The sequence below is a fragment of the Palaemon carinicauda genome, chromosome 1, assembly GCF_036898095.1.
Source record: "Palaemon carinicauda isolate YSFRI2023 chromosome 1, ASM3689809v2, whole genome shotgun sequence".
Taxonomy (NCBI): Eukaryota; Metazoa; Arthropoda; class Malacostraca; order Decapoda; family Palaemonidae; genus Palaemon; species Palaemon carinicauda.
In genome coordinates this window covers 47,370,856-47,386,402 of record NC_090725.1, presented here as the reverse complement: position 1 = coordinate 47,386,402, position 15,547 = coordinate 47,370,856, and the positions used below count along the sequence as shown (strand labels likewise).

The window sequence follows — 15,547 nt, the reverse complement described above, 5'->3', positions numbered from 1 at the left end:
GTAGAATAGTTTCACACAACTACATAACTTCTTCTATCCCATCGTTATCCCTACATTAAGGGGTCGGTTGCCTGATGCGCCCTCTCCAATGCCATCTATCAAAGGTATCCTCTTTCCCCATATCTTTTCTCTCCTTATCTTACTATCTACTTCTCTGCATCCTTCTGCATCTTCTCTACCCATTAGGTTCCTCTCAAGCCTTCTTCACTCACTCCTGACCATCCATCATCAACACATGCCTATGTCATCTCAGTCATGACACTCTTATCATCTCTGTAATCTTTACTACACCTGTCATTCTTCTTATTTCCTCATTTTACAATCTTTTAAACATTGATATCCCCATAAACCACCTTGGCATTCTCATATCTGTTCTCTCAAACTTTGCTTCCTCTTTTCGTCTTGAAGCTCAAGTTTCTATTCCATACATTAACACTGGTCTTATTACTGTGCTATATATCTTGACTTTTACCTAGATTGGCATTTTTTTTATCACATACCACTCCTGCTACCCCCCTCCACTTTCCCAAGGCTGCTTTTATCCTATTCTTAACTTCAGCTTCACATCCTCCCTCCTGATTCATAGTAGATACCACGTACCTAAATTGTTCTATCTGTTTTATAACTGCTCTCCTACTTTCCTGTACTGCTCACCATAACTTCAGTCTTATCCAAATATACCCTCAGGGTACCCCTTTTCAAAGTCTCTTGCCACTTCACCACCCTCCTCTGTAATTCTTTCTCCTTCTCAGCAGTAATCACCAAATCATCTGCATATAGCAGCTTCCACAACTCTTCATTTCTGATCCCTTTTCTTAGCACATCTAAGACCAACACAAATAAAAACGAGCTTAATGCTGACCCCTGGTGTAAGCCAACACTAACTTCAAAGGTTTCTGTTTTGCCAACAACTGTTTTTACTTTTGTCCTTGTTATTTTGTATATCATCTCTACTATTCTAACAAACTTCTTTGGGACTTTCTTCTTCAAACAGCACAACATCACTTCTCTTGCTATCCTATCATAAGCCTTCTCTAAATCTACAAAAGCACAAAAGAGCTTCTGCTTTCTCTCTAGTCTCTTTTTCTGTAACTGCCTTACTATAAAGATAGTATCCATATCCATAGTTCCTCTCCCCTTTATGAATCCATACTGCTGTTTCCCATCTTTACAATCTCTCATCTAGTACCCTCTCTAAATCTTTCAAACCATGCTTTGTTAGTTTAATTCCCTTGTAGTTACTACATTCCATGAAATACCTTTCTGCTTAAATATAGATACCATTAGGCTCTCCTCCTAGTCTTTAGGCATTATTTCCTCTTCCCATATTGCTCTCAATAAATTCAGCATCCATTCTTCCCCCTCTGTAGCTAATATTTTGACCATTTCAATTTGAAACTCTGATGGGCCTGGAGCTTTACCATTCTTCATTTTAATCAATGCTTGCTTCACTTATGTATTCTGTATCTCCATCACTGGTCTCTCCACCCTTTGTGCTTCTCCCAGCTCCTCTTTTGCATTTTTAGTATTCAATAGTTGGTCATAATATTCTCTTCATCTCCTCTTCGTGTCATCGTCAATATGCAATATATTTCCATCTCTATCCCTGATGAATACCAGTTTCATGAAATCTTGTTTGCTTTTTCCTCAAGTTTGAAATTTTATAGATATCCTTTTCTCCTTCCTTTGTTCCTAGCCTTTCATTTAACTTCTCTACCAATCTTTCAATAACTATACCTACTTTCCTCCTAAGATCTTTTTCCTTTTCTCTGTACTGTTCCTATGCTCCATGTGCCTGGCTTACTTTCCAGTCCTTAAATGTCTGATTTTCTTTTAACTGATTCTTGCACCTCTATGTTTCCCCACCCCTTTTCTCTTTTCAATACATCATATCCGCTAGTTCTTCCCATTAATTCCTCCATTTCCCCTACACATATTTCTTTCATACATATCCCTACCCTCAATTGCCTAAGAGTTAGAGTTTGGTCCAGAAAGATACCAGTGCAAATAACAGCCACTATTGCATGGGTTTTGCCTTGCTGGACAACCATGAAATTACCTCTCATACAAATAAAATAATGAAAATTAATACTATATAAAAAAGATCCAACAGTTGAGAAACTGTGACGGTCCATTTGAACCTGTTGCAGATAAAGACAAAAGTGGTTATTCTGTGACAGGTAAACAGGCAGAGCTCCCCCTTGGTGTTACCTGTTGTTAACCAACAACATGTTTGACAACTTAATGACGGTTCTAGGGCCGATGAAGCCAATCCATACCTCAAAGGATGAAAGGTTTATATAGACATAGGAACAAATCTTATTCAAATTATACACTAACTTATGAAGAAATTTTACAGACAAATTTAAAATGAAACACTCTTAGGTATATAAACAGCCTTCATCCAGCACTGTTGGCAAAGGGAATAATTAAAGCAAAACAGGAGTATTACCAAATTAAATCCAGATATCAGACTTTATAATCAGTTTCCTTTAAACATAAGCAAGATAACATTTGGTTTTAATCCACCTTTTGAGGATTTTAGCATAAGTATAATAAAGAGTTTTGATTGCTGGAAAAATAGATACCCTTTGCATGAAAAGTAACCTAAAATATTTTCTGAATGCAAATATTTATAGATAAAAATCATGATCATTAAGTAAGATTAAACCTGACCATTCAAGTCTTACCTCAATATCATTCTCATTTTCAGGGACAAGAGAATTTTCTCTAATCCTGGCAAAAGCAACAATTAAATGAGTGCAAAGAAATGGATCAATATCTTCTACAGGTAATGGTTTCATAGTATTGTCAGAACATTTCCGTGGGATGGCGTAGTAGCAGACATGAAGCATGATTCTTGTATGTTGGTGACAGCAATAAACCTGTAAATTATTCAAGAAAGATGTATATACTGTACACAGGTAATTTTCTTGTTCATAAGCACTCTTATATTATTCATGATATGAAGCTTTCTCAAATAAAACTGTATAGATAAATCTTGCCACCAAGACTATGTTTTACTATTATTTCTTTGAATAAATATGACAAATTCGTAGATAATATGTATTTTTCCTAACCATACAAACCTCAGCTATTTAATATGGGTATTACTTTCGGCGTAGCTGAAATGACGAGCCATTAGAATTTTAACGAGGGTTTACTACCCCCTCGCTAGTTAGCGCGGGGTAGGGAGGGGTAGCCAGCTACCCCTCCCCCCCTCACACACCTGTGACTAGGGGGACAGGGCTGGCAGGCAAGTTTGATTAAATAGCTAAGGTTTGTATGGTTAGGAAAAACTCAAATTATCTACGAATTTGTCATTTGTTCCGTAACCGAAATGCAAACCATGCTATTTAATATGGGTGACTTAACCCTTAGGTAGGGTGGTAAGTCCCAGCCGTTTCTGGCTTTTGGCTTTTGCCTGGGGACTCAGTATCTGAGTGTGTCAGCGCTCAAGATAAGGAGTCCCTGCACCTCGCAAGTGCCTTGCTCTGCAAGGACCGCGGCCTACGTAAGCTGGTGTGTGAAGGAATGAAGTGTGACTCGTCCTAGGAAGTTGACCTGAAGTCCATTAGATGGAATTCTAGGATAGGATGTTCCCAATACCACCTCGTAAGGGTATGGGGACGTGACAGTATTATCTTAATACTGTACTAGGAACACAAGGGAACATGGTTTACCTGCAGTGGTTTGAGGTCAGCTGTGCAGAGAACCCAGGATGCTGCTTTCCCCAAGAGAGGGGAGGATGTAGAAAAGAATAAGGGCCAGGCATACCTTTTCATTCATGCAGACTAAAACTGGGTAACAATGCCCTCAACCCTCTGCTACTTGTCCATTAAGGAGCCTGAGGTTTAAACCAGCTGTTGTGCAGCCACCACAGGGCCGATAGAGAACGTATCGAGCCTCCTGTGGGTCACGTCTTGCAGGTAGTGGGCTGTGAAGGTCGTCTGACGCTTCCAAACCCCTGCTTGTAAAACCTGTGCCACTGAGCAGTTTCTCTTGAAGGCCAGGGATGTAGCAATGCCCCTGACATCGTGTGCTCTAGGACGACGTGACGAAGGAGGGTCAGGATTCAGGGAATGATGGATAACCCTGAGAATCCATGCTGATATAGTGTTCTTAGTGACCCTCCTCTTCATCCTTCCAGTGCTAACAAACTATGCCTGCACCCACGGACGAACTGCAGCTGTTCTCTTAAGATAGAGCCTCAGACTCCTCACTGGGCACAGTAGAAGATGGTCTGGGTCATCTTTTACAGAACGCAGACTTGAAATCCGGAGAGAGTCGAACCGAGGGTCCGGCACTCCTGGATTTTTAGTCTCAGCTACAAAATCAGGGACAAATCTGAACGTTACCTCCCCCACATCCCCTTGAATGGGAGATGTCATACGAGAGACCATGAAGTTCGCTAACTCGTTTGGCCGAGGCCAAAGCGAGTAGGAACACCGTCTTCCAAGTCAGGTGGCAATCAGAAGCCTGGCGTAATGGTTCGAAGGGAGGTCTCTTAAGAGACCTGAGAACTCGAACTACATTCCATGGAGGAGGTCTCACTTCCGACTGAGGGCAGGTAAGTTCATAACTTTGTATGAGTAGAGAAAGTTCCAGCGAAGAAGAAATTTCCATTCCTTTGAGCCTGAAGGCAAGACTTAAGGCTGAGCGATAGCCTTTCACTGCCGAGACTGAAAGGCGCATTTCCTCCCGCAAATACACGAGAAACTTCGCTATTGCTGGAATAGTGGCATCGAGTGGAGAGATACCCTTTCCATGACACCAACCACAGAAAACCTTTCGCAGGTGTCCAGACATCCTTTCCGCAACTCGTTGCGAAAAGCCTCTCTCTGTGAGGAGATGCTGGATAGTCTCCAGGCGCGAAGCCCCAGCGAAGCTACGGCTTTGTGAAAGATGTTGGCGTGTGGTTGTTTGAGTAGCTCGTGTCGTGGAGGAAGTTCTCTCGGGAGTTCCGTCAGGAGCTGCAGAAAGTCTGGAAACCACTCTGCGTGATGCCATAGCAGAGCTATTAAAGTCATAGACAGGTTAACCGATATTCTGGTCTTGTTGAGCACCCTCCTCATCAAACAGAACGGGGGAAAGGCGTACACGTTGATGTTGTCCCACCGTTGTTGGAAGGCATCTTGCCAGAGTGCCTTGGGGTCCGGGACTGGGGAGCAGTACAGTGGAAACTTGAAATTCAACGCTGTCGCGAACAGATCCACAATCGGGGAACCCCACAAAGTCAGGACTTTGTTGGCTACTAGATGATCCAAAGACCACTCGGTACTCACTATCTGTGATGCCTTGCTCAGACTGTCGGCGAGCACATTCCTCTTGCCTAGAATGAAGCGAGCTGATAGTGGAATCGAGTGGACTTCGGTCCATCTCAGTATCTCTACTGCTAGATGGGATAGCTGCTCTGAAAAGGTACCTCCCTGCTTGTTGATGTAAGCCACTACCGTGGTGTTGTTGCTCATCACCACCACGGAGTGACCCGCCAGGTACTGTTGGAACTGCTGAAGTGCCAAGAATACGGCCTTCATTTCTAGAAGATTTATGTGGAGGCACTTTTCTGATTCTGACCACAGGCCTGAGGCTGCGGTTCAGAACATGGGCCCCCCACCCTTTCTTTGAGGCGTCCGAAAACAGCATCAAATCCGGGGGGAGGACGAGAAGATCCACTCCCTTTCATAGGTTCTCGTCTGTCACCTACCACTGAAGGTTCGTCCGTTCCGCAGGACCCATAGGGACCAAGACGTCCGGAGAATCGTGTCCTTGATTCCACCGGAACTTGAGTCGCCATTGCAGGGATCTCATCCTGAGGCAACCGTTTGGAACTAGACAGGCCAGGGAAGAAAGGTGACCGAGGAAACGTGACCACAATTGGGCTGGGAGTTCTTCCCATCTGAGGAAAGGGTCTGCAACCCTCCTCAGCCTTGCTATCCTGTCGTCTGATGGGAAGGCTTTGTGGAGATTGGTGTCCAAGATCATACCTAGATATACCAGTCGTTGAGTTGGAAGCAGAGAAGACTTCTTGAGATTTACCATGATCCCTAGATCTTGGCAAATTCCTAGAAGCTTGTCTCAGTGTCGAAGAAGGGTCGACTCTGAGTCTGCTAGGATCAGCCAGTCGTCCAGATAACGGAGGAGACGGATGCCGATCCTGTGTGTCCACGAAGAAATCAGGGTGAACACTCAGATAAATACCTGAGGTGCTGTGGAGAGACCGAAACACAGCACCTTGAACTGGTAGATCTTGTTGTCTAGGCTGAATCTTAAGTACTTCCTTGAAGACGGATGGACTGGGATCTGGAAGTACGCGTCCTTCAGGTCCAGTGTACACATGAAGTCTTGTGGTCTCACTGCAAGTCTGACCATGTCTGCTATCTCCATGCTGAACAGAGTTTGTATGACAAACCTGTTCAGAGCTGAGAGGTCGATGACTGGTCTCCAGCCTCCAGACGCCTTCTTTACAAGAAAGAGTCGACTGAAGAAGCCTGGGGAACCGTCGACGACCTCCTGGAGAGCATCCTTCTTTAACGTGGTCTCGACTTCTGCCCGTAGGGCTTGCCCCTTTGCCGATCCCATGGCATAGGAGCTCAATGACACTGGATCAACTGTCAGGGGAAGTAGAGATGTTGTGAACGGGACGCGATATCCTTGATTGATTACGGAAATCGTCCAAGAATCGGCCCCGAGTTGCTGCCACCTGATTGCGCAACTTTGTAGGCATCCCCCCACTGGTGGACATGCAGGGGGACTGCCAATCCTAGCATTTGCGGCCTCGGCCACTCCCTCTAGGATTTTTCCCTCCCCTGGAGGACTTTTTGCCTTTCTTGTCTTTGACAGGAAAGGGCTGCTGTTTGGACACCGTCGTCTTTGCTGCCACTGCCGATTTCGTCGTCTTGGACGGGTGAGGTTGTTGAGGTGCTGGAGGTTTGTAGGGTTTTGATGTGAGAGCCCTCTGGAGGAGAGAGTCCTGATTGGATTTCCTCCACCTCTCAGCTGCCTGTTCCATATCTTTAGGCTCAAACAGATTCTTTCCCAAAAGGGAAGAATGTCTGAGCCTGCTGACTTCGACTGCTGGGACATTCGAATGGAACCTTTCTGCCATCGCATCACGTCGTTTTAAGATGGAATTTGAGACTTGGTGGGCCAGAAACTCAATGGTGTGGGAGCCCGAAAGGAGGAAGGTCTCCAGGGCTTTCCTTGTGCTCTCCTTAGACAGATCCTCGGATCGCAACAGGATGCCAAGAGACCCCAGCCAGACGTCCAGCCACGAAGTAGCCTGCATGGCACACTTCGCAACCTTCTCCTGACTTAGGATCTCTGTCGCCGAGAAAGTCACTTGCCGGCTAGAGAGCCTCTCTAGAGGGACTCCCTTGGTAAGCTCTTCCACAGAGTGGTGCAAGGGAAGAACTAAGCAAGACTCCTCCATGATCTCAAAGTACCTCCTCTGGTGGATACGAGGAGGAGGGAGGGGCTTGTTGCCAGCAGTGGAATGGCTGGAGGAGGCGAGTTAGGAAAGTTGGCCCTCAACCTTATCCCTGGCACTCTTCACCCCTTGGGACCAGGGCAAAGCCACACTGGCCTTAGCGGGTTTCTGGGTGCCAAAGACTCGGCCCAGGACCGTGTCCTTGCCCTCACGAGGAGGAATCTCGGGGTCCGGGAACATATTGAGATGCCTCATCAGGGTCAGAACCTGCCAGAAGGCATGCTCCGACTCCTGTTGCTCTCCTCCTGGAGAACTGGCAGCAAAGTCTCCCGTCCCCAAAGGCTCTACTTAGGGGGACACGTGGACGTTCTCCGATGGTCTCGTTGGCTCTGCTCGAATCCTAGAGGATGACTTAGGGATGGTCTTAGAGTCCTTAGGTTCCCTCCTAGGAGAGATAGAGGACTCCAATAACAAAGTCTGAGGGCTCTTCTCCACCCCAACTCGAGACGATTTTCCTGCTCGAGGTGGGGTTTCTCCCATTGGTGCGATGGGAGAACGTCTCACCTCGGTAGATTCCCCCTGAGGATGGAAAATCTTCGTCCATAGGAGATGGAAAGAAAGTCTGAGGGGGGGAGGGAGCCTTACTCAAAGATTTCCTAGGAGCCAGCTTGACCCTGGGAGAAGTCACCATGACTTCTACTCCTCTCTTCGTCTTCAGTGGGGTCGGAGCTGCCCTTGGTTTGAGGCCCAACTCAGAGAAGGCAGGCTTGACAGCCTGAACTACAACTCTGATAAAGGACACAAACCATGGCTGCTTACTGACAGATGCTGTGTCAGAGACTCCCTCTGGAGGGAAGGGGATCGGGCAATCCTTCGGAGTAGACACTACAGCTGGGCCTGCCTGAAAACAAAGGGAAGAAGATTGGTTCCAGAACCTATCCGAAGACTTCCCCTCCTCCTGCGAGCGCGCTGGTCTGCGCTTGCGAGGGGGGGGGGAACATGAAGAAGACGACCTGGATGCTCTCGTTCCTGAAGCCTCGCACGGGGGCTCGTGCTGTGAATCCTGATGGGAATCATGCTGGGGATCGCACTGGCGCTCGCGCGATAAAATATCTCCTGGTTTGCGCGCATGCGCGCGTGGGCGAGGGTGCGCGTGGGCGCGCGGGCGAGGGCGCGTGTGGGCGTGCGGGCGAGCGCTGATGAGCAGGAGAGCGATGGCGCACAGGCGAGCGATGGCACACAGGTGAGCGATGGCGCGCAGGCGAGCGATGGCGCGCAGGCGAGCGATGGCGCGCAGGGCGCGCAGGTGAGCGACTGCGTACTGGCGAGGGGGCCCGTGGGCGCGCAGGTGATCTATGGCGAGCAGGTGAGTGGGCGCGTGGGCGTGCTGGCAAGCGATGGCGCGCAGGTGATGGTGCGCGCGGGCGCGCAGGTGATGGTGCGTGCGGGCGTGCAGGTGATCGGTGGCGCGTAGGTGCGCGATCTGGCGAAGGCAGAGGGAGCGCAGTACGAATCACCAGGGTAGTTGCGCGTGAAGGTGACTGCTCGTGGGCGTGTGGATGCACAGGGTCTCGGAGACCTCTAGAAGAGCGCACAGCAAGGGCTGGAACATGTGCACACGAAGGTGACTGCGCGCGATGACGCGCGGGCGAGGGCTAACGAGTGGGCGAGGTCCGATGGCGCGCAAGAGATCGCTGATGAGAAGGTGAAAGCAGAGTCTTCCCTCCTGTGCCCAGATCCAGAGATCGTGGGTGAGCGGGCGAACGATGGCGCACAGGAGCGCAGGTGAAGAGCGCTGGCGAACTGGAGATCGTGGGCGCGCAGGAGATCGTGGGCGCGCGTGGCGCGTATCAGGATCAGGGCGCGCAGACGTGCGCTGGCGAGGAGAAGATCGCTGGCGTACAGGAGATTGCTGGCGCGCAGGTGAGCGTGGGCGCGCAGGTGAGTGCTGGTGCGCAGGAGATCGACGGCGAGCAGGAGAGCGCTGGCGCGTAGACTCTGCAGCAGAAGATCGCTGGCGCGTTGTCCCTGGCACAGGATGTTTCTGGAGAGTAGTCTCAGGAACAGCAGGCGAGCGCGTGTGCGCAATTGCGCGCGAGCGCGCAGGAGAACGTGGGCGCACAGGGGATACCTGGCACTTAAGGGACTTACTCACAATGTGAGAAAGCCCCTTTTGCCCCGAAGGGACCGGTGCCCGTTGGATAACGGGGTGCGTGGGCGCCCACAGCGCGTCAGCAGCCAGGAACGGAGAAGGAAGATTAGCAGGTCTGGCAGGTGAAGGAGATCGCGAACGACCAGCAGAGAGGTCCAGGGATGCAGCTGCAACGGTCACTGCACGGCGAGGAGGATCCTCTGCGGGGGACTGCGAAGGCTAAGAACCGAAGAGGTGCCTCCTAACTCCCTTGTGGGGAGAAGGAAGGCCTCTATGGCGAAGAGGAAGACGAGCTTTACGTCTGATATGTCCTCTGGGGGCAGCAGGCAGACCATCATCAGTCCTCCGAAGAGGAGTCTCTGTTAGTGAACTCCCCCGAGGAGGAGAATCACCTGCAGGAGAGACCGTTGGACTTAGCTCCTCCTTCGAAGGATGTTCGGAGGGGGGAACTAAGCCTTCAGCAACACAAGCACCCAAAGCAGAGGTTTGACCTAACTCGTCGGAAGCCTCTGCCACAACAACGTCAATGATAGACAGAGGGTCAACCTCTGCTATCGCCGGCGACTGTTTGACAGCAGCCCCCAACCTGATTATGTCAAACAGGGCTTCCTTGGAGGGCAAACCCTGAAGCCCAAAGGAAGCCCAAAGCTGCAATAAATCATCATTAGAGACATTAGCAGAAATAACTTCGCCCGGGGGAGGAGGAGGAGCTGCCTCGCTATGGGAGGCAACGCCCTCTCCCGCGCCCCGAGGTTGGCGAACACAAGTACGGCCTACGCTACCACTCGACGGCCTCTCGAAAGAGACCGATCGTGTGGGAGCTTCGGAAGAGGTTTGGGCTACGGAAGAAGAGTCCTTGGGATTTTCTCTTTTCAAGGAAACCCTTGAAGGAGAAATATCCCGTTCAGACTTCTTCTTCCGGCGTCGCGAAAACCTCTCCCACTGGGAGGTAGACAACTCCCTACACTCACCACAAACCTTGTTTCTTTCACACCATTGGCCCCTGCAATAAGGAAATAAGGTGTGAGGGTCTGTGTCCACCGCCGACATAAACGTTCCGCAAGGGCGGTCAGGTAAGCCGGGACACTTCCGCATAGTAGAAGCCAACTTCCAAGCACACTGAAAAGAAAAAGCAAAACAAGATCAAAGGCTGTCAATAAGCGAGGGTGGGAGCAGACACGTCTGTTCATCACCCGAGCCAAAAGCAAAGTGAGCTAGTCACCGGTGTGTGAGGGGGGAGGGGTAGCTGGCTACCCCTCCCTACCCCCGCGCTAACTAGCGAGGGGGTAGTAAACCCTCGTTAAAATTCTAATGGCTCGTCATTTCAGCTACGCCGAAAGTAATACCCATATTAAATAGCGTGGTTTGTATTTCAGTTACGGAACAAATAACAGATTTTAAAAGTAATTTGTATTTTTCCTAGCCATAAAAACCTGAGCACCTTACTTAGGGAGATTGTTTTGACGTGACCTGGAATCGGTCATTAAAGTTGGATAACGAGCAATTACTGTATTCAACTAGCAAGGGTGTGGTGTAAGGCACTCTACCCCACCTCCTGTGGGAGAAGACTCACTTTTAATTTTTTGGCCCAGGACTTAGAGAGAGAAGTTAGATTAAAGGGCTCAGGTTTGTATGGCTAGGAAAAATACAAATTACTTTGAAAATTTGTCATTTGTTTCTATGAGACTACAAACTCTCGTCCTTTAATTAGGGAGAGACTGCTTGAAGGGTTGGAAGTCCCCTAGAACCAAAACTGGAGACATGAACCGAAGATCACTGAAACCCCCATCTGCTTTCATAAGGATAAAAAATTGATAGGACCTAGGCTGTACATGTGAAAATGCACTTGATCAACCCGTAAAACACTTATCCCATGATCAAATACCATGTATAATAATTGATGGTTTGGTATCTGATTCAACATCCCGCTGCTCACTAAGTGGGATGGAGAGAGATATTGTACTTCTTTAAATATAAAGAATGGTGCTTTGAAGTGAAACCTGCCAGCATTTAGTCCAAACAGCATGTAAAGTTTTGACCGCTTCGTCCATGAGAAGGGGTTAAGAAGAAGAAAGGAGAAGAGCCAGTTATATTACCTTTCATTCCAGACTTACTTTTACATATTACCATAGATGAGATGCATCCTTGTCCCATGTGGGAGCTGTGCTGGTTACACAACAACTTGAGCAACCACAACAGGCCCAAGCACAAAACTGTCAAGGGACTTGTGAATAAACTTTCGCAAAAAGGTCGTAACAGTGGTCTGCCTTTTCCAGATACTGGCCTTCAGCACTTGGCCAAGATCATGGATGAGGCAGCTTTAACTTGGCTTCCCCCCCCCCCACCCCCACCCCTCACTTATACAACTGTTCTGTCCCGAGGACAGAGGCAGGTACGTAATCAGGGGCTATTGAAGACCCAGGCTGGCCAACAGTAACTGGAGGAGATCACCTGTTATGAGACCTGGCAGACACAGGAGGAGTTCCAGGTACTTCTCTTCCTGCAGCACCGTTCCCTGGGGCATGGGAAGCAAGGCCTTTCATCTCCCATTCTAGACCAGCCAAAGCTCGTAACCACTTGATAACGGTTTCGAATGGTAACTGTATCATCCTCTCTATCGAATCAAGAAACCACACTTTAATGGAGTAAGAGCAGGTGTCCAACGTCCTGGAAGCAAGGGAGAAACCGGTCACCAAAACTCATCCATCAACCTTGGAACAAAAAGTGTAGGGGGCCCCTGGCTGGCTACCAGGAAAGCAGGGACTACCAGGGTAGCCATGGCTCCTGGGATCCGGGTCATGGCTCTGGATCAGGAACTGATACCTAATACCAGTCCTCAACAGGGTTGGGAATCACTCGGGTGGTGTCAATCCTCTTCAAGAGGTGGTTTTAAAGAGAGCCCTTTTCCACCGACCACGACTGGCCTTTCTGGACCTCCTTGCCCTCCACCTCTTCTTCATCCGAGAAAAAGAAACAAAACTAGATTTGGAGGAAGGAGAGGAGGAAGAATAATACAGATGCTTCTTCCTCTTCCTAGCTCAAACCACACAGGTTGTTCCAACAGAATCCACAACACTGGGGCACACTGTTACAGGAGGAGGGGAAGGAACACACACAACAAGCGGGGACTAAGGCACAACCAATAACGATGAGAGAGGAGGAACAGGCCTCAGACCGCTGGCACAAGGGTTGGGGCAACAAGCACAGAGGAAGGGGTGAGGAATACAGGCACTAGGTCAGGTATTGGGGTAATATAAAGGATAAGAGTAACAGAGCACTTCATACCTTCTTTACTCTTACCTTTCCTTTTAACCTTATCTTTAAAAGGCATAGGGGCTACGGCTCCCAAACACGGCACCTTGATTGATCGTTTTGGGTCTACATTATCATCGTTACTCTTTACATTAAAGGAAACCAAAAGGGCTCCCTGACAGAGGGGGAACCATCACACCCTTCACCATTGGCATCACTGCAACACTTGAGTCACAAAATTCATATAGAGTCCTCCTGACACCTGCAGCTTACTCACGGGGACCGATCCAGGCCGCATGGACAGGCGGAACAGCAGCGGTGGGACTCCCTAAAGAGACAGAAGCAGCAAAAGACTTACCCGGTGCATTCTTGGGCGTTACCCAGTCTGACACTGATGAACAGTTCGCCCGTTTCATCCCTTTCAAGGCGCACGCACCACTGCACCAGACCAACAAGTGTTTTTGCCATAAACCTGTAGCGGCATTCTCCTTTCCACTGATAAACACAAATTTCTTGCTTCCATTCCATCACAACCGATTAACATTCCCTTCCTGAAAGGAGAGAAAGAAATTGGGCACAGTATACAGAGACCTGTCTTGTGCATCATTCTGCGACAGTTATACAACTTTTAACTACCAATTCCATCTCACTCTGAAACGATATTCCTCCTTATAGGATGAGGTTTTGTATGCTGCATAGGAACAAACTGTATGTAGTTTGTCTTTGGCATCCACATAAAATTTACCTATCCTACCCCAAGCCGAAGGATTTGGATTATAGATACTTGATCATACTAGAAAAAAAAAGGCCCACATAAATATTAGAACTAGGTACAAATAATGCATTCCTCTGTATTTCAAGATGCTGCAAAAGACTTTCCTTTCCTACAATTCTGTGTCTATCATTTCTTGCTGTTACGTTAATAGGCCTATCCTCTAGCACCTAATCTGCAGTCAATATATTGAGCATTTTTTTGTTTGTCTACTCTTCAAAATACTTAAGGCATAAGTATTATAATAATATTATCTTAGGGTAGCCTAGATACGTATCACTAGTAGAATTTATTTTAAAAAAAAAAGTGGTAGTACTAACCTGTTAGGAGTCATCTACTATTTTGCTAGTTTTCAAAGTAAGGCTGTTCTATTACTATAATTCTGTTACTTATGATTCCGACATTTATCACAACTGCGAAGTGCTACAGATGGATGTATCATATAGGAAGTACCACTGCTAAGTTAGAAAGTCCCACAACAGACCTGTAATGCACAAATACACTACTGTGCTACAAAAAACTAAGTTATCATATATATAAATTCATTTTCTAAGCTATATGAAGGTTTCATGAGTGTTGATATTTCATTTACTAAAAACATAATGCGAAAAGAATTCATACAAAGAAAAGGTACAGGAATTTCTTAACACAGTATACAATGCAGTACTAGAACTAAAATAATATGTTGTTTTGTATATTTTACAATGCACAATTACTGTACTAATCTTGAGAATAATTAGGGAAATATCTATTTGTTTGAAAAATGTTATTTTCATAATGAAATAAATTTTTAAACATATTTACCTGGTGGTTATATATATAGCTTACGTCCCTGACGTCACGGCAGAAAAATTCAAAACTCGCGCCAATCGCCGATCGGATAGCCAGGTGTGTTACCCATGCGCCCCTGGCGAGGTACCCGGAAACCATTCCCTCGGTATTCATATCTTCCATGCCTCTAGTCTGCAGAGGGGAGAAGGGGGGGATTTTAATTATATATAACCACCAGGTAAGTATGTTCAAAAATGACAAATTCGAAGATAATTTGTATTTTTCCTAACCATACAAACCTTAGCTATTTACAAAGGGTTATTACTTTTAGCGTAGCTGAAATGGCGAGCCATTAGAATTTAACGAGGGTGTATTACCCCCGCGCTAGTTAGCGGGGGGGTAGGGGAGTGGTAGCTAGCTACCCCTCCTCCCCCTCACACACAGGTGAATACTCACTTTCACTTAGAGGTAGGACTTGTCTTGGGGGACAGGGCTGGCGGGCAAATATGTGTAAATAGCTAAGGTTTGTATGGTTAGGAAAAATACAAATTATCTTCGAATTTGTCATTTGTTCCGTAACCGAAATACAAACCACGCTATTTACAAAGGGTGACTTATCCCTTAGGAAGGGTGGAAAGTCCCCAGCCATACTGGCTTTGGCTTTACCCGGGGACTCAGAATCCGAGTGAGTCGCACTCGAGAAAAGGAGTCCCTGCACCTCACAAGTTCCTTGCACCGCAAGGAACCATGTGGCCTACGTAAGCTTGTGTGTGAAGGAAGAAGTGTGACCCGTCCTAGGCAGTTGACCTGGAGTTCCAGAAGGAACTCTGGGTTAGGACGTTCCCAATACCACCTCGTCAGGGTATGGGGGACGCGACAGTATTGACTCAATACTCGGAACACAAGGAAGCATGGTTTACCTGCAGAGGTTCGAGGTCAGCTATGCAGAGACCAGGATGCTGCTTCCCCGTAGAGGGGATGATGAAGAAAGAAGTAAGGGCCAGACATACTTCTTTCGTTCATGCAGACTAAAACCTGATAACAATGCCCTCAACCTTCTGCTACCTGTCCAAAAAGGAGCCTGAGGTTAGACCAGCTGTTGTGTAGCCACCACAGAGCGATAGAAAACGTATCGAGACTCCTGTGGGTCACGCCCTGCAGGAAGCGGGCT

General features: G+C 47.6%; 1 protein-coding gene across 4 annotated transcripts in view; it reads right to left on the bottom strand.

The window, feature by feature from the left end:
* LOC137648008 (acidic mammalian chitinase-like) overlaps positions 1-15,547 on the bottom strand; it is a 72,947-nt gene that overhangs the window by 20,411 nt on the left and 36,989 nt on the right. For 3 of the 4 annotated variants that reach the window (XM_068380953.1, XM_068380957.1, XM_068380961.1), the window contains exons 2-3: positions 13,926-14,089; positions 2,691-2,885 (exon numbers count right to left, since the gene is read on the bottom strand). In XM_068380953.1, the coding sequence (XP_068237054.1) occupies positions 2,691-2,855 (165 nt within the window). In that variant the 5' untranslated portion in view covers positions 2,856-2,885; positions 13,926-14,089. The remainder of the gene's footprint in view (positions 1-2,690; positions 2,886-13,925; positions 14,090-15,547) is intronic. The other variant, XM_068380962.1, reaches the window with a different exon arrangement.